Here is a 26,610-nt window from a genome sequence, read left to right as displayed (position 1 = left end):
ATGTTGCTCAGCGGATGCAAACACTCGCCAAGCGACCAAGTGGGTGCGACAAACACGCTATACAGGCGCACTGCACGGGCGAATGAACCTACGTTTCTCCAGAGCTCGACGAGATAGTGGACTCCGGTGCCTCCGCCGCCCATGAGCGCGGCGGCACCGGCCGATGAGACGGTGCGGAACAGGTCGGCTCGGGATGCCGACAAGCCGGCCGAGGAAGACGTCTTCGCCAGGCCCACCATGGCGGAGCACCGCTGGCAGATGCGTTGTCCGAGGACAGCCTTGGACGGTCGCACGGAACTTAGAAGCAGCGATGATAGCCTCCGCGCTCTGCCGTAGAAACCAGATGTCCGACAGGGAGAACTTCAACCCCGACACTCGTCACCACGAAGCGTTTGCGGTGAACAGACAAAAAAGTGCAGGAACCACGCCCAGGCCGTGATGCACCCAACAGTTGTGTCAGTCGATGGGAAGGGTCATAAAAACCCCGTCGTTCTATCCATTTCTCGAACGCGGCACAAAAAGTCTATCGGTGCACAGCAAGACCTGGGTGTTCAATGTATTGTCACACGACGAATGATATCAACTGCGCCTGCCAACGCGAGCCTCCTTTTCTCGAAGTGGCGATACCAGATCAGGCGTCGTGCCGTAGCAGTTCCGGCAATGCACGCGCGGACACGACGATAAGTAAACAATACACTGCCGTCGGGACCAGTCGAAAGAGGTACGATAAGGAGAGTGACAACAGCGCCGCGGTAGCTGCGGCGCGTCACCCGACGTCACGGTGGTCGGAATAGAGAGACGGCCAGCTTATCGGGCGCGCCCCTCACTGAGTCCTGTGAGCAACACGTCAATCGAGCAACGCTGAAGGCGGTCCGCGATGAAGAGCCCTCATCATGGCAGGAGGCGAAGCGTCGTATCGGGGCCACGTTGCATCACACGGTCAGCGCGCAAGCGTTCCACGAGTCACGGCGGACGATCCGCCGGCGGGAGGTATTCACTCGTCGGCGACGAAGCCTCGCGGAGAGCCGGCCGAGCTTCCTTCACGATGCGCTGCGCGGACGAGGGCCCGGTCCGCCTCGGCGGGACGCTGCTACGTTGCCGGCTGCTAGCGGCGACGGCGAAAGAAGCGGCGGCCAACAGCGTCTCCTTGGCCGGCCGGGCAGCCAGGCGGCGGCAGAAGCAATGCGCCCACTTTCCCCGCCCTTGCCCAAGCGGCGTGGATGAAAAGCCCGGCTACAGAGAACGACTCCCCCCTCCCGGCGGGAATGCAAGCCAACACAAGAAAGAAAGAAGGCCGGCCACTTCTACGGTGGGCAACCTCTCCTACCACCCGCTCTCTCGCGCACATCGAAGCACTGCGCCTCTCTCTCGCCACGTGTGATGGGAAACCAGAGCCTGGAACGTAGGGAGAGAAGGAAACAGCTCTCCACGGCAGCCCCCCCGACTGTGAATCCACTTTATAGTGACATGCCCCAATGCACGCAGTCAACAACGCCGGCACAAAGCGCAATGACGCCGTCATGCAGCCTCCTCCGTCCGAGTCGGACGGAGAGCCGATCTTCCAGCGAGCTGTTTACGCCGAATGCAGAGTTCACTACTTCGTCGCACCTCCGAGGAATGCAGACTTTTTTTCTTCTTCCTTTAATAAGCTACGGCTACTCGCGTAGCCCCTGCAGAGCGCGTCATTTAAAGTGAAGCGATGAGACGGGGACCATTGACCCAGCGATATTTCGGCTTCTTGTAATCGCCCCTGACAGCTGCGTTGGAGCTGCACAGGCGGTGTACAGTCGAGCGTCGGGATGTCGCCAGCGACTAAGGCCCTTCGCACAGGTACCCTTGAACGCAAGCGACGCACCGCCACCTCGGCAGAGATGGCGCAACCTTCGTGCTTGAATCCTTCGGCATACGCAAGTAGGTGCGTTCCTGCAGTCACGCGCCTGTCGCGGCAGTGCGTCGTTGACGAGCCCGTTTGCAGTCACGCTTTGGGCGACGCAGCCCACATAGGGCGTCTCGTTCGACCAGCCCCATCTCCGGGGCGTGCCCCAGACCGCTTCCGCAATACAAGCGACACTTGTCTTGTCGGGCACGGAAGGACGCTTACAGCTTGGCCAATTCTTACAGCCTGTATTTGATCCCACGATGCGGATGTCGCCGTGAACGCGAGCACTAAAGAACAAAGTAAGCCACGAAATGTGACGCGAGCCCGCTAAGGGCTTCCCAGAGCAGGCGTTTCTTCCGGTCACCGTCCATGTCGGAAACGACAGACCCTAGGCGTCACTGCAAGTAAAATTGACTATATGCTGCCGATAGTAATGACAAGCTACTGAACTGCGCGCAAAGTGCCAGAATCGGGGTGAGGGGGCAATGCCACACACAAAAGCAATGCGACAGAAGGATCGGTAGGCTCTTTCAAAGTACGTAAGCAGCTATTCCGCTATACGCTAGCGAGCTGCAGGAGACTGGATTAAAAAAAAAAGGGGGGGGGGGAGGTGCAGCAATAGAAGAGGCAAAAAGTGTGCAAGACGATATCGCATCAGCCGAACAAACGCGTCAGCACCTCGAGCCCATTGCAAGGCTTCCGGCTGTCCTCCGAGTTGCCCTAATAGCCACGGCACAGCGTGACCTCCTCCAGCTCATCCCACTCCCGTTCGCAGAAGACCCGCTGATTGCAGCGGGGCCAGCCCGAGAAGCACCCCGAGCGCTCCGTCGTTCGGCCACGCGTCCCGCCGCGCTCTTCTCGTCCTCATTAATTCCATCCCGGCTATGACTCGTTCCCTCTTGGTTTCTTGTTTCTCGTTACGGCGTCCGAGCCGCTCACGCAACGTAGTAGGCGGCTGGAGTCAACGAGGAGGGGGCTCTCTCTCCTCCTTCCTCAAGCCGCGGAGAGGTCGGTACCGGCCATTGATCGTTGGCACGGCCAGCAAGAAGTGGCCGGTCGCGCAGGCAAAGGGATGCCGCGCGGATCGCCCAAGGCCAAGCGTCCCGGTCCGGCCACGTAGCAGGCCTGGTCGTGTCTCCCTCGCAACCAGTTTCGTGCAGCAGGGCCGAAAAAGGAGACTACACGCGACGTAACTCTGTCCTCAAAGGCGGTATATATACCCCTAGAACTCCAGGCTTCATCGGATCTCCATGCTGATTAGGTCCCAAATTAATCGCGCCTCTGCGATTGAGAATATTACAAGCGGACCAGAAGGAGGCTAGAGAGCACTGTGGTGTTTTCGAGCTCCCAAATGTGGCTTCGTTCGCGTACTGCACGCCACTACTGAGGCGCTTGGCACAGCGGCCCTCGGGCTGTGCCGATGAGAAGCCCCACGGAGCAGTGCGAAACGAGGAGGCCCATTGGGGGTCGCCAGGATGAAGATCCCCACGATCAAGCAGCTCTGTAAGCCCGAGACCTTGAACCTACACAACGAAACTGCGGGTTCGCTCCGTTGTTTAATATGGGTGTAGGCACGACTTTGCACAAAGAGAGCCGTTAGCGTAACAACCATGCAAGTGTTGTGAAGTCAACGGCATTGCTAAATTATCTGTGTATGCTATACGACAGTAGCGCACCCGGGATAGGACAGCGCGCTGGCAGCTAGCGCCCGAACACGTATGGAGAGCACGTACGGCAGCGTAGCAATACCCAGGGGGAAAAAAAGAAAGAGAAATAGAAACAAAAGTTTCTCCGCAGAGATCGCACTAGACTCGGGAAATAGACTGCAGTTTTTCGTAAAACTCGGGTGACGCACATCAGAATCAAGCCTCGAGCGAATACTGAAACGGAAAAAGTTCGAAAAAAAAAGTGAAATATTTGCTGGAGCAGGTCAGGCAGCTCAATCCTAGCCAGTGATTCACTGCGGCATCAACGGCTGACGCACCTTTAAAATGCACGTTTAAGACGCACGTTCTCGCTGCGTCTGTGCTCCCACAAGACATAGCGCCGAATGAGCACGTGAAATAAAGATGACGGCAGTTCTTCCTGTCAGTGAAATCAGAAGAGCACAAGTGCATCACTGAACTATCGGTTCCAGCAGGACACGATGCGCGTTAATATTTACTCACACCAAAACGTAGTAATGGAGAGAGAAAAAGGAGGGGGGAGGAACAGGCACTATGACTGCCTCGCACCACTGCCGACATCTCAACTACACCGTGGTCACTGGTGACATTGCCGAACATTAGCGGAAGGAGGAATGCTACTTACTAGATTACTCGTTGCATGGCGAACAAGATGGTTCAGCAGGTGACTAATTGTACGGACACACGATCAACGTGGCTTCCGGGAGTCAACACGAAACATGAGCCTAAGTAATTAGGCAAACGTACAAAACGCGCCGCATACCGACACAATATATAGGTTAGCATCTGTGCCAGTCCCCGTCTTCCATCTAGTGATACGTCCCCTTACAACTGTTTGCGTGTTGAACAGAACAAAAGGACTTACGGAACGATCAACCTGGAGAGGGCCGTGCGCAAATTATTAAGTTGGCATAAGAGCTATAGCCACAGTATTGGGACCAGATCAATACATACACGCGTTAAACTATAAGGGTTCCTTTTATTGCCACCACTTATGTTTTCCTACTCCTTCAATTCATCGAAAACTACAGAAATACGCACGCGAACCATCACAAGGAAACGTCCTGCAGCACGTACAATCTACAAGGTAAGCAGAGAGAGAGCAACGATTCCTTCCCATCCCGCTTCTTCTTTTGTGCCCACCGTGTTCACAGGAAGCGAGTACCGGAGGGATGGATCTCGCTCGGGAAGGGCTACTGCAATGACTGCAAGGCGGGGAAAAAAATGAAGAAAAAAAAAACGCACAGATGCAGCGGAGGCCTCGCCTCCAACTTCGGTGCAGTGGGCAGACCTTCGCCTGCGGCCCACGCCGGCGCGACAAGGGCGCGGTCCTTCAACAGTCGGCAAAGGACGCAGCAAAAATCCCCGGAGCTGGCCACTTGCACCACAGTCCTTGAGCGGCGAGCACTACTTGGATCATGAAACGAGCGTCGCTCGAGTTTTTGTCCTGCTCGCTCTTTTTTTTTTCCTCCTCTTCCTCTTGCGTGACTGTTCCTAGGAGTCGTGCACATATCGTCGAAAGGCAACGCGTGAGCTCCAACGCCGCGCGCGCGTGCCTCCGAGCCGTTCGTCGTCCTGTCCCCGCAGTCCGACTGACAGAGGCAGCAGGCCCGGGATCGGCCCACGGGGGCACGGAAAAAGATCCGGCGAACCGGTTCTACAGCCGCCTCCTAATCACTTCGAGGGGAAGCTCGGAAGTGGGCACGACGCGGGGGCACGGCACTCGGCCGTCAGCGATACGAGCGCGTGCTTCGAGCCCCTGCATCCCTCGAGGTGTTCCTCCAGCGATCGGCGTCTGCAGTATCACGAAGCCAGTGCGCGTGCGGCGCAATAGGTCGCTTGGTTTAGCTCGAGGCGAACGCGCCGCAACTCGAGTTCGGGAAGAAATGAAATCGAAACCATGGAATATATTATATATATATAGCACGTCTTCCGCCATACATGTTTTCAAAAGGGAACAATTCACTAAGAGCTCTACGTACAAAAGTTACAGTTAGGCTATATATATCAGAGGAGCTTTACTGGAAGGCGCCGAACTATTTCAGATGAACGATTCTACAACGGTGCACTTAATTCAGGGCAGACGGGCTATCGGGGTTGTTGCACATTTATTACCTCTCTCGCCCTCTCTCTCTCTGTCGTCGAAAAGCAGCTTCTGCGGCCGCGAACCAGCACTGTCGGTCGGTCAAACGTAAATCCGTCACCGATATCGACCGGCTTAAGAAACTTCAGGAACACACCCCACGCGATGTTTATTATAGTTTCCGCAACGTCCTTTGTAATGAATGCTTGTTCCGAGAACTAAAGGCGCACGCATAAAGAACAGGTGGGCGAACCTAGGACACTGGAAAGAGTAGGGGCTTTTTATCACGAGGCACCAGCGGCATGCATCGACCTTCGATCGCTCAAGTAACGAGCCACTTTCGCCGCTGGGCCAAGGCAAACATTTTACTCTCTGCCCTTCCTCCTTGACGGATGCCGCCGAGGTGAGGAGGTCTAAGGCTGAAATGCAGGCACGGCGGACCGAGGTGAACTGCGCATACCGCAACGGCGGGCACATTAAGGATTCACCTCGAAAAGCACGGCTCTGTACGAAAAAATACAAAGTTCGCGGTGCAAAAAGGAAACACGGCACCGCAAAACAGCGAGCAATTTGGGCAGTGAACGTGCGCAAGTAACGAACAACGATTCCACGACACAAAGTTTGACCCTTCTACCGAAGCAAGGTCCGCCGCAGTGTAAGCGTCGGTCGACCTGCCGGATCTGCCAATTTGCGGATCTAAGCTCGAAATTTGTTTTCTGGCTTTCCGCAACAACCAACGTCGCGACGCAACGCAAGGAAAGTTGCGTTTGCGTGCACGTATCTAGGCCCACATAAGATGTTCCCGCAACCAGAGTACGGTTGCAGCGACGAGCACCCTATGCTGGCGATCGCGAGTGGCCATTTTCGCCTCAGCAGAGAAAATGCAGTCCCCAACATCACACGATCTGTGGACGCCACAAAACGGGGAGAACGTGCGTCGCAAGCAACTCGATGCTCCTCGCCGGCTCTGGCCGCGCTGTCGGTCACACAATACTGCTCCCATGCCACGCGGGATGCAGGAAGAGAGCGTGGGGAGGGGGGGGGGGAGGAGCCAGGACATCGGTTCACCCCCCTTCGGCAGCGCAACCGAAAGGAAGCCCCCTGCAGGCACTGTTCCGGGCCGCTAGAGCCGGCGCCTCGCTAATGCCGGCCCGATCGGTGACCCGAAGCAGACGCAGGCAGGTGGAAAGGTTATGTGTACACACAGGCGCAATACGACACGGTGAAACAGACCTCTCCGCAGTCCGCGCTAAACCTTTTCGCGCCTACTCTTCTCCCAACTTCATCCATTTCCGCGAATGTCAGACGGCTAGGGATTGCACTACAGCGCTTACCCGAAAGCTAAATTTCTTACGACACACACACACACTAGCCATTTGCAAACTAAGCCACATTCTCCACTTTTTCCCCCCTCAATAAGTACTTCGGCTGCCATGCATCCACCACTACTCCCATCGTTGCACAAATGAATGTAAACTTGCCAGAGAAAATTCGCTAAAGAAGTTGCCACTGGTGGACTCGCACCGGCAGGAACTTGTTTAGTAGATAGGTTTCTTTTTATTCTTTTTTCGTCCACTTTCACTATCCTTTGTTATTATTTATACATTTCAATTAAAACAATAACTTCCCCTATGCTTTGCTTGGCTTCATTATCTGTTAGCTTCATATGGTAGTGATTAACAAAACTCGGGCCCCCTCGGTTCCCGTCTTCGCGTTGTTACAGTATCTGCGTGAGACGACCCCCTTCCCCGCTTATTATCTCTTTACATTATGCCGCATGGCAACCCAGGCAACCAAAGAAAAAAACAACTCAATACTTTCGCTCAATGCTCTACTTTTGTGTAAATTGCGCAACAGGCATAAAAACGTCGAACGCTGTATCAAGACCGTAGGGAAATGCGCGCGCCAGTCGAGGCACACTTGGTCAAACGGGCACGAGGCGCGATAAGCCGCCCCGACCCTGTACGCTCACTGTCCACACCGTTACCTCGATCAAAGCAGGCAGGGGCCCGGCGCGTGCACGTACCGCGTCGATGCTGGCTGCCAGTTCGTTGACGGCGCGAGCCAGGGCGCGCCACAGCCGGCGACGGACGGAAAGCCGGAACGAGGAGGACACTTCGCCGCGTGACACCCGCGTGCTTCGGAAGCAGACGGAAAGAGAACCGCGCTGATGGTTGTTCCTCCTGGAAGCCAGCAAGGCGCCGACGCTCCTCCGGTGGAGGCCCATGCCACCGTGCATCACCGAAGATCAAACGCAGCTGCAGTCGTAGCGCGTAGCTAACGCGTTTCGTGCGAGCACAAAGTGTCCACCGTATCAACTCTCAGCTCAGCTTGCAGGAGGGTTGTAAGGGTCGGCAACGCGCACACACTTACAGCCGCTTCAGAAGATGCCAACCATCCGTTGTGCGCGGACACTTGGGAACACGGCAGAGGGTCGGCGCGAGACGCCGTTAAGGAACGCCGCTCGGCCTCTGTAGACGCTAAGCGTATCGGCACGCGTTTACGCAACGTGTGCAAACCACCACAATTCACAATTAACGTCGTTGCAGACTGTGACTGTTCGATGCCGAGTTCCTGGCGCGCGCCACAGAAGCTGCAGACAGAATCTGAAGGCGGTGGAGTCGCTGACTGGCAAAGACACCCGACACTTATGTCTGCAGCGCTGTTCTCCGCAAGCAGCACAAAACGAAAGTTCTTCTGCACAATCGCGCGTTGATGAAACAACGTAATACGCGATGCAAGCGGTCCAAGAGCAAACGCAGATGTCAAGGTCCCTTCTGCGTGCTCGAACCAAAACGAACACGGCGAACGATTCCGCTACGCGAAGCGGTCTCGTTTTCCGCCGTCTATACTGCGGAGCAATTGGCTGCGAGCAACGACCCGTATCACACGGGAAGGGCGCTAAGCCCTGCGCTTTCGCAGTCCACCGAGCAGGGCGCAGCCCGAGGCCAAGGTCTAAGCAGCGGCTAAATAAGGGGGCTGTTATACACAAAAAGTAGGCGCAAGGAAAGGCGCGTCGGCACTGATATGTGAAGCACGAAGAGGCGCAGCTAAGTACGCTGTCGACATATGATGCAAGTAACACGCTGGACGTGCGCTCAGCGCTTCGAACAAAGTGCGCCTGCCAGTACTAAGCGGAATGTGTTTTGTAACGTGAATTCTTATTCACGCTTTCTCGACACACTAGTCCTTTTATGAGCCGCTCACTTTAGGTTCATGTAGCAGACACCTCCAGAAACCGTAGCCCCTTCATGCGCTAAAGGAAAGAGGCGACATCCGGACAAATACACGGCGAGCGATGACACAAGCTACCTGCGTGTCTGAATGATAGAATTCTCCGAGTCAACCAAAATTGTTCCGCATGAACACGTAGCCTTTGCGTGAAATGACTAACACACCACAAGCGAGTCTGATGCGCGAAAAAAAAAAAACGCGCTAAGTGACACGCCGCGGACCACACACACACGCAGAAGCGCAAAACACGCACGCAAAAAACACGTGGATATCTTCAGACCACGAACCCACTCGAGGTTCCGCACGTTCTTCTTTGAAAGTGCCGCGCGCCGGCTCCCTCGATATTAAGAATAGCGCTGTCAAGACTCCGCAAGCCCGTGTGCAGCTGATGAGGACGGCGACCCTCCGCCAAGCTGCGCGTCCGTGAAACGCCGAGCACTGGTGGACGGCAGGAAAGGAAAATGTCAGCAAAGCAGGTCGCCTCCAAGGTTCATCACCGAGAGAATCGTCCGTAGGTGCGACGGAGCGTCCCACAACACTACACGCCGTGCGATGGAATCCATAAACCGCGCCAGTGAGTCACACACACACACAGTCAACGGCGTATATGAATTGTCGCGCCGCACAGCTCGAGTAGTGCGTCGTGATCACGGAGACATCAGATGCGAAGCGCCCCAGGCACCGCTCACGCGCCGCCGCAGGATCGAGCGAAAATTTTCGGGCTCACCAAATGATGGTGGCCGACTGAGCGGCGGCGGCGCATGCCATATCGTGCACGCGGCGTGCGCAAAGGCAGCGGTCACCGCCCACGATGTAGCCTCCTCGCGGTATACGACAGCATGCCTTCCCAATCTCTCGATGCCCTTTCTGTGTTTTCTTCTTTCCTCGAAGAGCGCTGGCCCGAAGAGAGGCGAAAGAAACCAAAACAGGGCACCTCGTTAGGCTGTTGCGCCTGTAGCGGGAGCAGCGCACGCCACATACACAACCCGATAGTTCGCTCAAGCGCAGCAGCAGGCGCCACACAGGCGCGCTCCCGAACACGGCTCGAAAACGCCCAGCTCCGAGATGGGAGAGTCACGCTGACGACGCTGATCGCGCAGCGTTGAGAGACGGGTATGCTCATTGCCACCTCACTATTTCCTGCACGTTTCCACAGTGCGGACGATAAAGCAAGCAAGCAAGCAAGCAAGCAAGCAAGCAAGCAAGCAAGCGCGCGCGCACACACACACACACACACACACACACACACACACACACACACACACACACACACACACACACACACACACACACACACACACACACACACACACACACACACACACACACACACACACACACGCACGCACACGCACGCACACGCACACGCACACGCACGCACACGCACACACACACCTACGCGACCCAACAGTCGGCCGGTGCGCAGCAAAGTCGATAACGGCACTGCGTGAGACAGAGACTGAATTTGACTCATTGGTGTTATAGTCGCAAGTCAACTCCAATGTCAACTCATCAATAATGCGATTATTCCTCAGGTTAGGAGAAGCCTGGATATATGAGGCAGCTTAAGGAATTTTACAGTAAGAAACGGTCCCAATAAACAGAAATATATCACTCTGGCAACACTCCCTGGTGCAGTGAAAATAAAGAGCCAGAAAACGAACAAACAAACTGTGCACGACAAGGAATACACAATGTACGATCATTATCTTGCTTTATACACCCCTCGCGTCAGCGCATCTAAAAACAGGTGAACGAACAAACCTAATCTCCATTAAGTGAACAAAATTATAAGCCCACATTGGTGTGGTGTTTAATGGCGCAAGTTCGAGGGATGGCCAAAGAGTGCCAAGCAAGTTATCAGTTGTGAAAGAATAAATGTATTGTTAATGGTAGATGCAATATGGCTGTAAAGGGGCCTAAAAATTTGTCACTGTAATGTGCATAAGAAATATAAGTACCGTGACTATTGATGTGCACTATGACTGCAAAAGAACAGTTAGAAAATTATAGTAGAATTTGTCACTGCAGGTACGCACTACTGCCTCACCGCGGTCCTCGAACGCAAATGTCCGACAGGCACATCCTCTACAAATATCTACTACCGCAGCAACACTTTCTGAACAGCGGATGTGCTTCAAATTGCTTGGGCTGATAACATGTGACAACACAGCATTATAAAAACCTAAAACTGCTCTGTTCTCAAACAACAGCTTTACGCCTAGAAACATTGCTAGATGGAAGGGAATGTGCTGTTTGTAACCTAATTTCTAACGACAGAAGAGTACATCACTTCGCCTTGACTTTGTTAGTGATGGCCAATTCCCCAAGTTTGGCTTAATTGCGTTGGAGCTTTGTTTCAACATCCCACGTACGTCGCCAGTAGATTCAATTTTCTTGCGCAGGTAGGCGTTCGAAAGTATAGGGCAAGGAATAGCAGTGCAAGTGTTGCTTGCGTTCGTTGCTAAGGGTGTAGCGATTTCATCTGCGAGCACGTTATCCTCGATTCCTTTATGGCATCGAGGCCACGTGTCTGGCCATTTATGGCCAGACACTCCAGCATACTACGACACCCCATCACGTATGATGTGCACAGAACTGACTTAAGCTCGTTGAGTACGGGGCTTTTGTGTTTACGAAGCGAGATTAAGGCTTTTAAAACGCTTGAGTCCACTGCCTTATGTAGCTTTAACTTTCGTACGTGCTTCACAGCAGAGAATACTTTCACACATCACTTTCGCTCGCAAACACGGTCGTTAGGAACTGTACTGCGTGCATACGACTTTCCCGCTCAGTGCGCTAAGAACGAGCAAGCCGCAGTGACGTACGCAACATTCGCGGTGCCAAATTTTATAACGAACGCACGCAAGACCCTCAAAATCAAGAACAATGTTTGCGAAAGGCCACGACGCGGCCTCCTTATGGTCCAGACTGCAGCTGATGCAAATACGTCCTAGTTAACGCGAAATGGCGAGTCCTACACCGCACGCGGTCCACGGTGCAAAGAAAATATAGCTGTGTCAAGCGGGCGACACGGCACAGCGTCATCGAGGCGTAGCGCGCGCATTAACGCAAGCAAATCGCGCCTGCGAAAAAAGATTGATTAAAAAAAAAAAGGCACATACGACGAAAACTACCACGCGCGACGTTTTTTGACGCCATCATGTCAGGACGTGGCGAAACGGTTTTCCTTTGGAGCAACGCATGCGCACGTTCATGCATGCATGCATGAAGGGCGTGAGCGCATTTCATTACGCCACCGAAATCACTCCGTTCCGAACTGACACGCTCCATGCTGGCACTGGAGAAGTTGCACAAGAAAAAAAAAAAAAAAAACATACGAGAAATACAAGGGTGTCGAAGGGTGCCCATGCCAACACCGCGACGGCGCGAGGAATACCTATGGCGCAGGTATTCCGTGGGCGCGCGCGGACAAGCGGGAGTGGGTGGGGGAGTGCGAGAGAAGGGTCGAGAGCAGATACGGGAGAGGAGAGCCCCACTATACCCTCTCGACAGACAAAAATTGGCCGCCGTTTCTCGTGTTTTGTTTTTCTTTCCTCATACAGCTTTTCGCTCTAGTTGACCGAAAGCAAGCGTTAACTTATAGCCAAGGAGCTTAGTTACAGACGCGCGTCGAAATAGCACGAAATTAATGGGATACATAGAAGGCAAAGAAGGAAATGTGGGTCAAGCAAGATTTGGTTCAGCGGTTTCTTGACTGGGTGTATATAGTGAGCACCATCGAGTATCAGCGCATCAGCAAGAACCCCCAATCGGCTGCGGTTGCCTTGACTAGAAGATACACCCCGCGGCAGTGCAGAAAACGCTCACTCAAATGACCCTCCAACGATCGTGATCAAATCAGCACGCGCTTCGCAGAGATTTCTACAGCGACGCGGTCCGCCCGGTCTTAATTTGCCTCCCTTGCACGAGTGGGGCGACGAAGCAGTAGATTTCCCGCTATCTTCGTCGTGCCTCTCCTTATCGAGCGTTCACGACCACTCGGAGTAGCGACAGGGGTCACAATGTTTTGTGAACGAAGCATGCTACGCGACAGAGACGCGCTCTTTTCTTTTTTCCGTGTCGCCTCTCGCGCGTCAGCAGTATTTTGTCCAACTGCATGACGAAAGCATGCCACCACGATGCAAGTCTATCAGTTACCCTTCCTATACCACATAACACTATCACATACATGACATCAAATACCACTAACACTGCAAGTTGATCGACCACGTTATCGCTTTACAGATTTACAGACACCTTGAAAACTAACGAATTCCTTTTTCATAAACAGCATGGTTTTAGGAAGGGCCTCTCGTGCGAGGCGCAGTTATTTGAATTCGCAACAGATCTACACGCTACCTTGAATTATAACTTACAAACTGATTGCTTCTTTCCCGATTTTTCGAAGGCATCGCGCATTGTCGCCTAATATGACAACTCTCCGCACTCAAATTGGAACGTCTTACCTTGTCACGGCTCCGTAACTGTCTAATTGTCAGCAGTTTACTATTGCAAATAACTACTCTTCCTCCGCCACATACGTTTCTTCTGGTGTACCACAGGGTAGCATCCTCGGTCCCTTGCTTTCTCTAACATTTATTAACGACCTACCACACAATGTGTCATCCACTATAAGGATATTTGCCAACGACTGCACAATTTATCGCACAATTAAAAGTTCAGATGATCATCTCATTCTTCAGCAAGACTTTGAACAAATTACTAGCTGGTGCACTAGATGACTAATGACCTCAAATACCTCAAATTGCAATGTAATGTCGTTTACCCGGAAGCCGACAACTCCGCCATATCCTTACCATATTAATAATTACGCGGTTCCAATGGCTACACAATGTAAGAATCTAGGAGTTCTATTCACACTGAATCTTTCTTGGTCAGAACACATGTCCATTTCAGCTAACGCCTCCCAATCGTTAGGGTACTTGAGGCGCATTAAGAAAAACGTCCCTTCTAGTGTTCGCAAGCTAGCTTACCTAACTTCTCGTTCGTCCCCAGCTCGAGTACGCGTCTCCGATTTGATCCCATCACCATAAATACTTCATTGAAACGCTAGAACGGATTCAGAACAGGGCAAGCCGCTTCACCTTAAACGATTACAGCGACCAGTCGAATGTAACACGAATGAAGCAAACTTTCATTACAATCTTTGAACACTCGCCGAGACATTGCCCTTTTAACACTGTTTCACAAATTCATTCACTCCACTCAAGCACCAGCATGCTTGAAACGACCCTACTCCACGTCACACAGACTTCATGATCATTTCAGCTATGCCCGCACTTACCGACCTACGCATGCATTTCATTACTCTGTTCTTTCTCGTGCCGTCAGATTTTGGAATTCTCTCCCGGATAGCATCGAATGCCTGTCTAACTACGATTAATTTCGTGACGCCTTGACCGACTATACGACTAATAAAATGTGAGGTTTTACGGTCATTCCACCATGCTTTCTTGCATGTGCACTATGTTTTGCACCTTATTGTCGCGTTAATACCGTTATGTCGCTATGTCGCGTTAGTACCGTTTTTTATCTTTAACATCGTATAACACTCTGATCTCGTTCATTACACGACTAGATTGAAAATACTCGGCGTGAGTAATTCCTTATTACTGTATTATCTTTGGTTTTTTTTTTTTTACTTTTGCACCTCGGCTGTAGTTAGTACAGTTGCATGTAAACTGCTACTGCTTTGTGTATGTCACATATTCTACGTATTTTGCATGCACTACCTCCCCTTACTCAATGCCTCAATTTGAGGCCAGTAAGGTATCTTGAAATAAACAAAAATAAAATAACTATTGACAAAAATTTCGCCAGAAACCACCTCACGATAAATGTCGACGGCAATGCGATTAGCATTGAAACAATGTAGCGACACGCCGCAATGACAACGTCCAAACGTGCACGCAAGCCGGGAGTCCTCTCTCGAGCTGCCCACTTCACACGCTGCGCCATCTGTCGGCGCCGCCGCGAAGAACGTGCGTGGCGCGAGTTCGATAGCGCCGAGCAGCGGATAGTTTTTTTTGCAGGATCTTTTTGCCAATGAAGTGCGGCACAGGCGCAATGGTCCACGCCCAGTTATCCAAATTTGGCTTCAAAGATTCACTGAGGAGCAGCACACACGTGACCCAAGTTGGTCCGACAGTTGGTTTCGAACTGTTCCATTGGCACAACAGACTTCGATGCGCTACCGATTAGACCACGGACTACCCACTCGTGCAATCCAAGTTGGCGGGGAAACTGTTACAGAGAGGCGAAAAGATCCCATCGCCGTTGTGACGTCACCGGCCGGTAATCGAACAATTGCAAAAATAGTAGTGTCTCAAGAAGGATGTGTTGCGTCGTCGCCTGTGTGCTTGCGAGTTCCTTTTTTTTTTTTTCGGGCAATGTTGGCTTCGAAATGCTTCACACAGTCAATGAAGCACAATACATACTAGGAACGCGAAGAGTGCACCGACTGTCATAGTCCCTGGGCTGCTTTGGGACGTCAATGAGACACTAAAGAGAAAAACATATTCCACCTGCATTAGTAAATTACCCGTCTGTAGCACCAAAAATGCCGCCCTTACCGCGAGATGAGGCTTGGTAAGGCGCAAAAAGGAAAGACGGGTGGCCATGCCGTACTAAACTTCTAACACCAGTTCACCGTGACGTCTTGGATTTTGACGGCGTCTGCTACGGCTTAGTTATATGTTAACGGGTAAAAATGGACTACGTTGAGTTCGAAAGGAGTGAAAGATTAAGCATGGCAAGTTTCAAACTTTTGTCGAGCCGACACGCTCCCATTACGAGAGAGAGAATGCTTTAAAAAAAAAATACTTTGAATCCGTGACGTCACACTGGCGTACCCGCGGTGGGGCTATGGCGCGGAATTAAAAAAAAAAAAAAAAAGGAACTTTGACCTTCATTTTGGCTTCTAATGATCAACCCATTATCCCAAAATCAACGAAAACAGTTTTAAAATGATTCTTTAGCAGTCTAAACTGACTTAGCGTTTCCTTTTTTAGTGTCGATTTAAACCCATGAATCAATGGCGGCTGCAAAACAGGGGAGGGGCTCTGACAACGTCATAGGCGAGAGAGAACCGAAAGCACAGAGTGAAGAACCGAAAAGCAGGCAGCAAAAGCAAGGAATCCCGAGAGACCTACGAGAACACGAAACGATGCACAACACGGGAAACCGCGCAAGAAGCGACCTCAACCAATTGGCAAGCCAGGCGCCCTTGGCACTGGCAGCGCTCAATAATACCCGGTGCAGAAGGGGCTAGAACGTTGCGGCGATTCTTCACTTATGCGCGCCGGGTCCCCCTCGTCCGTGGCCACAAAAGGCCTGTTCCATGAAAGACGGTACGACGACGCCAAGCACCGGAAGGGGGTAAGCAGACGCTGCGACCCGAAGACAAGTGCGCAACACGTGGACTGGTCGACGGCCTGTCCGCAAGCAGACGCCAGTTAGCTCATCTCGGGTTTAGCTCGCGCTGTGCGAGGACGCTACCAACGCTGCCGCATGCGGCCAAGTCCGAAGCGCCGGTGTCAGGTGGGCGATCAAACGGTGGCTTCACAACTTTAGCAGGTCAACCCCACCGGCGAAATACGCATAAGGCGACGTTACGGCTGTCCGTGACGGATGACTTTTAGTTTATCCGAATCATATGTTAAGCGTTCGCAAGCAAATGCAAAATGGCAAACAGAATTTTAAGTTACCAAAGTTTCGAGAACTAAGGCCGACGAGCTATTCTGCATAGGGTAGCGTTACGATGTATAAACGAGGACGTGTTGAAGATGTGCTACAATGTGGTTAGAGACAACCATTATCGCGCATCATTCGATTATAAGCACGAAAAAAAAGCTATCACGATGGCGAAAGGGACGCGAAACAACTTCGCGGTAGCAATGTCGCCCCAAATATCCTGTGCGTGGCTGCACAATGAAAACGTCGTATGAAGAGTCTACTAGTTGGCAGAGCACCGAGAGCAATATTTGCATTTGCGTGCGTTGCTGAGGGCTACAGGCAGGCGGAACTGCATCTCTCGTGCCCAGAATTATGTTTCGCATGAACCCCAAACGATAGCATCGGCACTCGGCTGCCGCTTCACAGCACTCCTATATATCAACACGCGATGAAAAGCGCTAAATGTATATGCACCGGCCACTCAAGCCGCGTGCTCGCGAGCTTATTTTTCATTCCTTCCTTTCAGCCGCCTTTCTTATTCTGGCGGACCCGAGACACTTGCGTGTGCCTTCCCCCTTACGCTTATTCCGGTGCCCCGCTTCATTCTTCCCGAGGATCTCCCACACGTCGAAAGAGTAAGCGGCGCGTCGGCAGAAGACTTCCGTGTGCATTTCCTACCGCGCAGTTTTCCTCTCTCCGCAGGCCCGATAACGTCGAAGTATACCGTTTATGGCACAATGAGAAGTCCAGTCGTCGCGCTCGACGCTGTCGAGAAAGCGAAACTGGCGAAAGAACGGCGCGGCAAGGGCGAGCGGAAGAAACCTCCAAGGGCGAAGAGGCGAAGCTGATGGCCGCAGCTGCAGGAAGTGAGGGAAGCCGCCGCCGACGCGCACGCTCGACCGTCCCCCGAGAGGTGAGCGTGCAAAGATTAAATCAAGCTTCGCACCAAGCGGCGGGGAGAAAACTATTAGCAATAACGCCGCAGCGATTCGGCCGCAACGGCGCTGCCCATTCATCGCCGAGGCGACCTCGATCCGACAATGCGCGAGCCGACAATGAGCGCCCAGCGGCGCACGCACGCACACGTGCGTATGCGCGGCGCTAAGGCGATTTCCCAAGCCGCCATCTTCTCCGCGCGCACGATGCTGCTGAAGACAGTGGGGGAGGCCGCACGTTACGTCAGCCGGCGCAGACACGGCCAAACCCCCGTGTAGGGCTGCACACACACACATGCCCAACAGCGGCGCCGTGTCGTCACAAGTTTGGGGTGCATTCTCTTTTGCTCGTGCACCTACACGTTGTGCCGCGAGCCACGTATACAATTACCGATTTCACCCTCATCACTGAATCCTGGGCGCCGCTGAGGAACGGTTTTACGTTTCCAAGCTATACAGAATAGCATAGAAGTGACGGCGCCGCGGTAAAGATCTCCGGCTTAATCTCGAGCTGCTGTATTCTTAAAACAACTGACGAAACAAGTGACAAGCATTTTGCTGCATCCCAGGTACGAGTATAAATGCATTATTTTACTACGCCATACGTATGAGTCTATGCGGAATTGAGCAGGTCACCCTCATCACTGCGCAGTGCAGTAAACCTGTCGCCTGTTAGAGCAGGAGGCAAGCGCGTTCGAGGTAGGCAGATGATTAAGTGGCGTGGTGGGATCAGGAAACCTGAAGGGCTTAGAAAGTAGCCAAACTGACGCGAGGCAGGGGTAATCGGACGTCGCTAAAAGAGGCCTCCGTCCTGAAGTAGGCACGAAATAGGATGCTGCTGCTGCTCCTGATTATGATGATGATGATCCCTTAACCATACAAAAACTAGCACAAAGAAGTCTAGTCGCTCATTATGTCAATAAACCGCCGTCGCCACGTAAAACGTTGCGACGGCGTAGGTCCCGAGTGCCGGAAGTGACGGGCGGGGATGCGGCCTCAAGACGTCGTCGAGTTCGAAAAACATTTTTTGACGGCGATTTGGAAAATCTCTGCCGTAGACATTGACGCCACACTTAGCGCTGGAAGCATTGTAGAGTTGCTGCTCACGCATTTCCTTGGCGGTCTGGTCGTATGTTTTCCATCGCCTGCGCGCTATTGCAACCGACAGGGATATACAACCGAGCCGGTACTACACACGCACACACACACACACACACACACACACACACACACACACACACACACACACACACACACACACACGACGATGGTAGGGTTGATAATATCGATGAACAATTAACCAATCGATTAGAAGCATCCCGCAAAACTATTATTCATCGTTGTCCACATTTAATTTAATCGACTGAATCGATTAGACATGTCCGATTAATCGTTTTTCAGAGTGACAGGAGTGATGGAAAATTTTCGAAATCGTACTCGATCGGCGGAGCACAAGCAGTGACTGTGCGGTGCCGCAGTAAAGCGAGTGTCGACTGTTTTCGCGAGTCCCGAGTGATGCCGAGCCGGCTGCTTCCCACGCCGCCCGAAGACGGAATCTTGAAATGTCCTCGCAGTTCAAGGCATACCATAGCAACTCAGCCGCCGATCATCGTGTCACTCCCAGTCCACTAAAGACGTGGCACAGCATTCGCGCCGGTTTGGAGCATGTATTTGACATAACGACGGAGTTCATGACGATTCCAGCAAATCTACAGCTTCCGAGCGTCTATTCTCGCATGCTGGTTGTGTGGCCATCAAAAGAAAGTGTCGGTATCACCCAAACATCTCAGCTAATTGACATTCCTTCGCTCTGTAGAAAAGAGCATGTGGCTTAACACCCTAAACCAGTAATTTTCTTTTCCTCTGTACATATCGCAATTTTTTGCATAACGCAGTTCGACTTCACGTTTCACGTTTGCCATTTTTTTTTATTTCTCGTTTAACTGTACTGTACAGGGATTCTCTAGTGCCATTTATACTGTTTAATGCTCCTCAAAGTGCCACTTTATAACATATATTGTTTATCTTTTCGAAGGCCAGTAGGGCCAACTCTACTAAGTCTTTAGCAAATTAGAGATTATTCATCAAACTTTACACACTTGTATTTCTAACTTGGTTCCACCTCTCAAACATTAAGATACGGTCCCACGAAATTAGTTATGGTTCAACCTTTTTAAGGTGTCGGGCAAAAATCTCGATTAATCGAATAATTAATAAAAATACAGCATCGAAAGCGATTAATCGATTAAAGGTTAAAATTATGAACGATTAATCGTTAACAGAATAAAAAAATTAATCGACCATGCCTAGCTGCTGTCTACAACGGAATTTAGAACCGAACAAGTTTCACTAAAAACCCACACGTAACAACGCATTTCTACCAGATGTATTAACGAAGAGTAATTCGTAACAAGAGGCCAGCGGAAAGAGCTTTATTATTATTATTATTCGATGGCACATTCGATCCAGCGGACTTAAGCAATTGTGCGAAAAATCACTTCGAAATACATAGGTGTTCCACATAAGTACGTCTGTCTGTCCGCACTACGTGAGGAATACTTCCAAGAAAATGAGTAAGTGGAACACTGATGCTCTCGGCGGTAAGTCTGCGGCAAACGAGAAAACATCTACGATAAAGAGAGAGAGAGAAGGCAAGCACAGAAAACGCAGCGAGATGAGCTTCGGTCTGCTACCCTACCCGAGGTGTAATGGGAAAGGGAGTAGAAAGCGGCAGAGAGTAAACACTGCGTACATGTAGGAGGACTATAAACGACACTGGCAACAAAACTCCGTGAAATAACTCCGCAGCGCAGACGATGTGAATCTGCCGATGCGACATCCTACAGCACGTCTGAGCTGGTAGATAAGAAAACTACGCAAGCGAAAGCGTTGGAAACCAGTCGAAAACATGCTGAAACGGACGCCGGAGGCCAACGGAACGTGCGCAAGCCTGTCCGAGGAATGTCGATTGGCGTCAAAAGGAAACCAAAAGCGAACCGAATGATATTGAAAGCGACTCGGGAACAAATCAAGGAGGTTGCGAACCGTTCTGCCCATGGCCTGTGCAGATTTTTCTATATTTCTGTCCCAAAAATCGGCTGATAACGCCCCCCCCCCCCCCCCCCTTTACCACTCAAAAGTTTTCCTTTCCTGTAAGCTTTCGTGAGCGATCACAGGCGTTCCCTATAGAGCGCCGCGACCCTGACGTGTCACCAGATTACTCAAACTAACGATGCCAGAAAAGAAAAATACTGAAAAGTACCTTGGCTTACTCTCCTTGATTGGAATACCCTCCAAAGCGGGTAACATCGGTAAGCAGCGATCGCAGTATATACGCAACGCCCTTGTGAACCGAGACACCCAGAGACAGCTTTTGCAGAGGGCTATTAGTCGCGGGCGTACATCGGGAGCTGAGTACTCGCACGAGGAAAGGGCCGAGCACTTGCAAGCAGCGCGAAAGCGGGGCTATCAGTAACACACGGCGCATCCGCACGGGCACGACCGAGCGAGGGTCGGCAATGAAATGGACTATTTGGTACAGTACACCGGCTGTAACAGCGACCGAGTTTGATAGCGGGCCGGTACGGACGTGCCTGCTGCCCCGCAAGGCGACTGGACACGTGTACTAGACGTCCGTCCCGCGCAGCGCCGCCGATCGCGCACTTCCCACTTTCGTCGGCCACGCCGCGCGTTATTACACGCTCGCAGCACGCCGAGATAAAAGCGCTTCGAGTGCCATAAATAACGGCGGCAGCGCGTACACGCTCCACGAGGCTACCGCGACAACGCGCGCAGTTATATATAACAGGGTGCAAGTGCTTTTCAATATGCGAGTCCATCGGGTCGACAGGTGCACTGAACTCGCAAACAGGGGGAGTTGCTGCTGCGGTGCTCGCGGGCGCGTCGAGGAGCGGGATGCCGCGAGATCACGAGCATCGTGCGTGCTCGTGCCCCCGAGTGTATATAATTCGGAGGTAGTACATGTGAATGCCGGAGAGACGCGCCAGCGAAGGTGTGACGCCTGAAGAAACTTTCCGCGTATTGTCTGGGTCATAGGCGCAAGAAAGCAAGCCTTATTAGTCGGGCATTTCAGAGCTTGCACTGATCAGTGTAACTGGCGCTTGCTTTTCTCAAGACGGCTCACTTCTGAACGTGAAATGCTTTGAGCTCTCGTCGTCGGCGACCTTCAAGTGACCTTGAGCCAAAAGCCAGAGCCGTTATCCGGACACTCAAACGAGAACATCCGGCCAACCACCCAAAATATTAAAAAATGCGTTCTCTGGCCCCCAACCCTTTTGCCCAGGACCGCATTATATACGCTAGTTACTGCCCAAAAAAGGTACAAAAATATTGCTTTCGAGTACTCCCTAATGCTTGTTCACAATATCGCTCAAGCCGTAACTTCTAGCATGCTGAAGTTTTACTTGTCATTTCCAATAGCGACGTTCAAAATGCAGATACAGAGCACCATACACTTCACTGTCACCTTTCGGCGCTGAGCGCTGAACGTCACACGTTGCGTTTACGAAAACCTTTCACACACAGCTCCCAAATTCCCCTCCCCCCAAACACCTACACGCGCACACTTTCTCTCTCTCCTTCCTAAAGAGTGACATATTCTTGGTTTTGTTGCGCCTAGACACATACGTATTGAGTAGCAAGTCGGTAAGGAGGAGGATGGGGGCACGACAAGAGGAAGCCACGTACCAGACTGCGGGATGTTGCAACGCACTAGACTCAGAACTAAACCGAGTTTCCGGTGGCGAAAGGAGCTTGTTACTAGTCATAACCCTATTCTGAGAATGTCTCGGTTGCAGAACACTGGGGCGAGAATATCCTGACCTGCAATATTGCAGCAATTTTTTTTATCGCTTTCTTTCTTCCGGAAGCAGCTTCAACAGGCAGAAAGGGGGCGGGGGATGAAGTACACCACGCGCTCGCGAGCACGCATAAGGAGCAACACGAGGAAGCGCACGTATATAGTGCGCTCGTTCTCGGTATTGGTATACATCTCTCTCTCGCTCTCTCTCTCTCTCTCTCTCTCAAACACGCACGCACACACGCAGACGCGCGCGCGTACAGAACCAGCGAAGCGCATCCCTCAAATAGCGGACGGCACGGGCAACGAGCGTGGAGAGGGCGGGGGGTTCCAGCTCCGAATTGCCACTCCACCCACGCGCGGCTCTTGAGTCAGACGCCAGCACTAACGCGAGGGCGGAACAGCAGTCCGGTCTGCTCTACAAGGCGCGCGAGTTTGCTCGTGCTCAAGGGAGAGGGAGAGAGCAGGATAGTGCCGACCGGAACACCAGGCGCTGGAGGAGAATGAAGAACACCCGGCGGCCAGACACCGCGGCGGCACGGTTTTGTGCGCGAATGCATCCCGGAACAGAACGGCGCAATTGCTGCACTGCATGTGCGCGCAGTCGCGGTACCGCGAACCCACAGCGACGAGGCGTCACTGCCCTCGCCTTTAGAGGAGTACCGACCAGCTGTTGTATGGACGGATGAAGTTTCATTTCATTCATGTGCCTAAACTGTGCCGCTCTTTGCATAACGTGTAATGCGATGCCGTTTGTAGTGAGGTATGCTTAACATATCCGGTCGATTAATATCCGCTGCCCAGTAATGGGCCAGGGTCGTTACAGGAACAACAAAGTGGGAACTGTACACAGGCAGACAAAAGGTCATGTGCTGAAGCCACGACAGCGACAACAATAAAAAGCACACACACGGACAATGGTTTATTTGTATGTGTATGCTTATTTGTGTGTACGTGCGTGCCTTCTTTCTATCAGTGTCTGTACGCTTTTTTTTAAATTCTTTCTTGTGGAATACCAAAGTGTCCAAACTGCAAAGTGGAGCTGATCGTACAACAGAGGTCACGGAAACGTTGCAGACAAAACACTCGTTTAAAAAGTTCACGGAGGTCAGAAATATTCCACCCGACCGTGCAACGCGTCCGCCACAACAATGCACGTTCAGTTATTAACAGGACAGTGGTCAGTGAGAGAAAGAGCAAGGGGATTTAGATATATTAGATTTACACGGCAACCACATACCAGCGAGCACGGCACGGTATATACGTGTGGCGGTTACGGTTTCGGTACCTACCGGTAGCGTGTTCCGTCTTTTCTATGCACTATTTAAGTGGCTCTCATATATGAATAAAAGCATGAAACTTACGTTCGATGAGTGGTAGCATCTTTGCTTGCTTGGTAGCCTAAATTACTTTACACGCACGATGCCTGACGTTAGATGCAGGTTTCCAAGTGCTAAACCGCACGTTAACGTGCATGTGCGCTGCAGTGCCTCGCGGGTTCGCGAGCATGCACGATCTCACAAAGCGGAAACTCTTGGCAGCAGGATAACAGCTGTCTTCAGCCCTAACAGTGTCGAGCGCCGTAGGCTGAAATGCACTACAAAGCAGGCGTCGAAAGCAGCACGAAACGTACGTGAATGTTTACACGCGGGCGAACAAACGCGAGAACACGCAGCGGTTTGCTTAAACGTTCGGTGGGTCAAAACACAAGAGTGCTGGGAAGCTTCGCATCTGCTTAAAACGCTTGCCGCGTGCGCATGCATGCGTCTTCGGTAAAAGAATTGGCGGACCGACAGGGCAAGGCGCCCCAATTACTACGAGGCACGCGGAAGAGAAAAGGGGGCGCAGAAACCACGCAAGTAAAATGCCACCATACCGTGGCCAAGGCTTGGAGAAAACAGCAACTCCGGTTCTTAGCATACGTATACACGGTTTATAGTGAGACACTATAATGACGCCGGCTATAACCACCGGAGGTGTCGCGGCGCCGAAGCGTACGTCCGAACAAGGTAAATGACTCCAAACAGCGCAAAATCATAGGACGACGTCTTCGACGCAGGCGCACACCGGCACCCGAATGAATAAAGACAGGAATCAAGGAGAAGAAGAGGAACCTAGGGGCCCGATTTTCGTTAGTCGCAACCATATGAAGCCCACAGATAAATGAAAGCCATGGAAAGCACAAGCGAAGCCATTCGTAGTTTTTAATTGAAGCGTAGAAATGTTAAGCTAAAAGGAAATGAAAGTGGACGAAAAAAAACTACTTGTACACAGCAGTCACGCACGGGCGCGCTGGGCCGTAATGTCATCTGTCGAACACGGTTTCGCCATTCCGGAAGCATGCATCGTTCGCGACTCTTGTGACGAGTAGCGAGGTGCCGCGGCGCATCGAATCCGCCGTCGGACAAAGAAAACACGTCTGCGCTATCGAATCAGCTTCCCTGCGTATACGACCGACAGAACAGAACCGACAAAACGCCGTCCGGCGAACGATATCACACATACAGCTCGAGTGACAGCATCCACGCTTCGCGGCGCTGGCAACGCAACTTTCGCAAAGCTAAAACAAACGTCGTACGGCGCGAGAAAAACGTGCTGACAAGACACGAAAACGAATGACTGAATGAATAAACTCCTAGAACGAGCAAGACTGAGTCACTGCATAAAACGCAGCTATGCACACATTTTAGCACTAAATACTAAATGTGGCAGATTGTGTAACACCCCCCCCCCCCCCCACCCACACACACAGACACACCTTTAATGTAGAAGAAAATGTAAAGAAAATGAACCGCCGGAATGCATATGCGAACGAAACAAAATCACTATTACGTTACTGCTACTGCTTTGTGACAACGAGCATAAGAGGCTACTAAAAGGGAAGGGCACCCTTCATGCCAACATAGCGTATGACGTTGAACGTCGCACTGAACGAAGACGAGGCGAGAACGTACAGTATTTCTGCTTCGAGTTGGCTACGGTATACAGTAGAGTTCAACACACGTATCCCTACATCACGTGTTTTACATTTTCTCGAGACAATCAACCTGCGTTGTGCTCAGTGCTGAGCTTGGGAACCGCGTGGTGCAAACAACGGCTACTTGAAGTGACAGAGCGCGTATAGCTTAAAGAAGAGAACACGCAACTGAACGGCACCCACACGATCACGTCCACGTACAGTCATTTTCAAAAGTTCACAAGCCACAGCGCGGGTGACCTGGCCTATCGCCGGGTAGCGTGCTGACACCTATGGTGGAACGTTCGTTGGAGGCCCTGGAGGTTGAGATGGGGCCGCGCTCATTTCGCTCCCGAGCTTCAGAGCGCCAGACATACTGCACGAGTATACTGCAAACAAGTGCCGGCGACAGATCCTGCCACTTGCGGAAGCCGCGGCTTCGGAACTTCTAACAAAGACTGTACTTCTATTTGCATCTGCGTCCCTGGCGAGGTGCCAGTAAGCGTTGCAAGCGCATACTATATACTACAGTGACGAAGCGGGGAAAAACACTAGTGGCGTAGCGATACGCGCGTACCGTACCATGTGCATGATCGAGTCGAGTCACCGTGGTACGCGTGCCAGGTAGACGACAGGCGACGGAGTACGGTACGAGGAGGTACAAGGTGGTCGCGGTGCACTGGGCCGGCTTTGCGTGCCGGCTTTGGTAAACCACGCACGTGCAACCAACAAACACACTGGAAGTGTGGCGCGGTGCTTTCTGCAGCGGCTTCAGGGGGGGGGGGAGACCGTCAGAAGAGGATACACGAAGCACCCATCCTGGCACAAGGCACGTTACATACGACAGCGTCGCGAAAGCGACAACGGCCACGGAGCTTACAAAACGACAAAACCAGGAAGGTGCGGAGTTATCAGCCGTGAGCTATCGGCACGGGGCGTGTTGCGTTGTCGTTGCGGCGCCGCTGCCGCCGTTGTTATCCGACACCGCCCTCCCGCAGACTTCCACCGACGACCACCATTACACCGGCAGTGCGCCCTCTCCCCATCGGCGACGCGCACATTTAATGCGCCCATAAAGAGCTCGAGCGAGGCGGGTGATAAAGGCTAATAAAGCAGCAGCGCCCGGCGGCGCGTTTGGGATCTGAACCGAGGCACGCGCGCTTGGTTTCGCACGGCAGAGGCGTTAGCGCCGCCGAGCCACGCCACCGACGCGGGAAGTGCGTGCGCCTGCGTTCTCCTGCCTGGTGCAGCTGTGAGTGAAGGACGACGGGGCCGCAGGAAGACTTTTCCGCGGCAAGCAGCAACTTCCGTTTTCCGCAGC

The 26,610-nt window shown here is 52.2% G+C and overlaps 1 protein-coding gene across 6 annotated transcripts in view; it reads right to left on the bottom strand.

Annotated features, from left to right (window-relative positions):
- Window positions 1-26,610, bottom strand: part of Cip4 (formin-binding protein 1-like Cip4) — a 238,230-nt gene that overhangs the window by 62,196 nt on the left and 149,424 nt on the right. Inside the window, exon 1 of one of the 6 annotated variants that reach the window (XM_055063428.2) lies at window positions 93-1,069. The exons of the other annotated variants lie outside the window; for them this stretch is intronic. Coding sequence (XP_054919403.1) covers window positions 93-239 — 147 coding nt within the window. The 5' untranslated portion in view covers window positions 240-1,069. Of the gene's footprint in view, window positions 1-92; window positions 1,070-26,610 lie in introns of those variants that run through there. 6 annotated transcript variants of the gene reach the window in all.

The sequence above is a fragment of the Dermacentor andersoni genome, chromosome 1 (genome assembly GCF_023375885.2).
Source record: "Dermacentor andersoni chromosome 1, qqDerAnde1_hic_scaffold, whole genome shotgun sequence".
NCBI lineage: Eukaryota > Metazoa > Arthropoda > Arachnida > Ixodida > Ixodidae > Dermacentor > Dermacentor andersoni.
The sequence above is the reverse complement of the archived record's forward strand: the minus strand, read 5'-3'. Positions and strand labels throughout refer to the sequence as shown.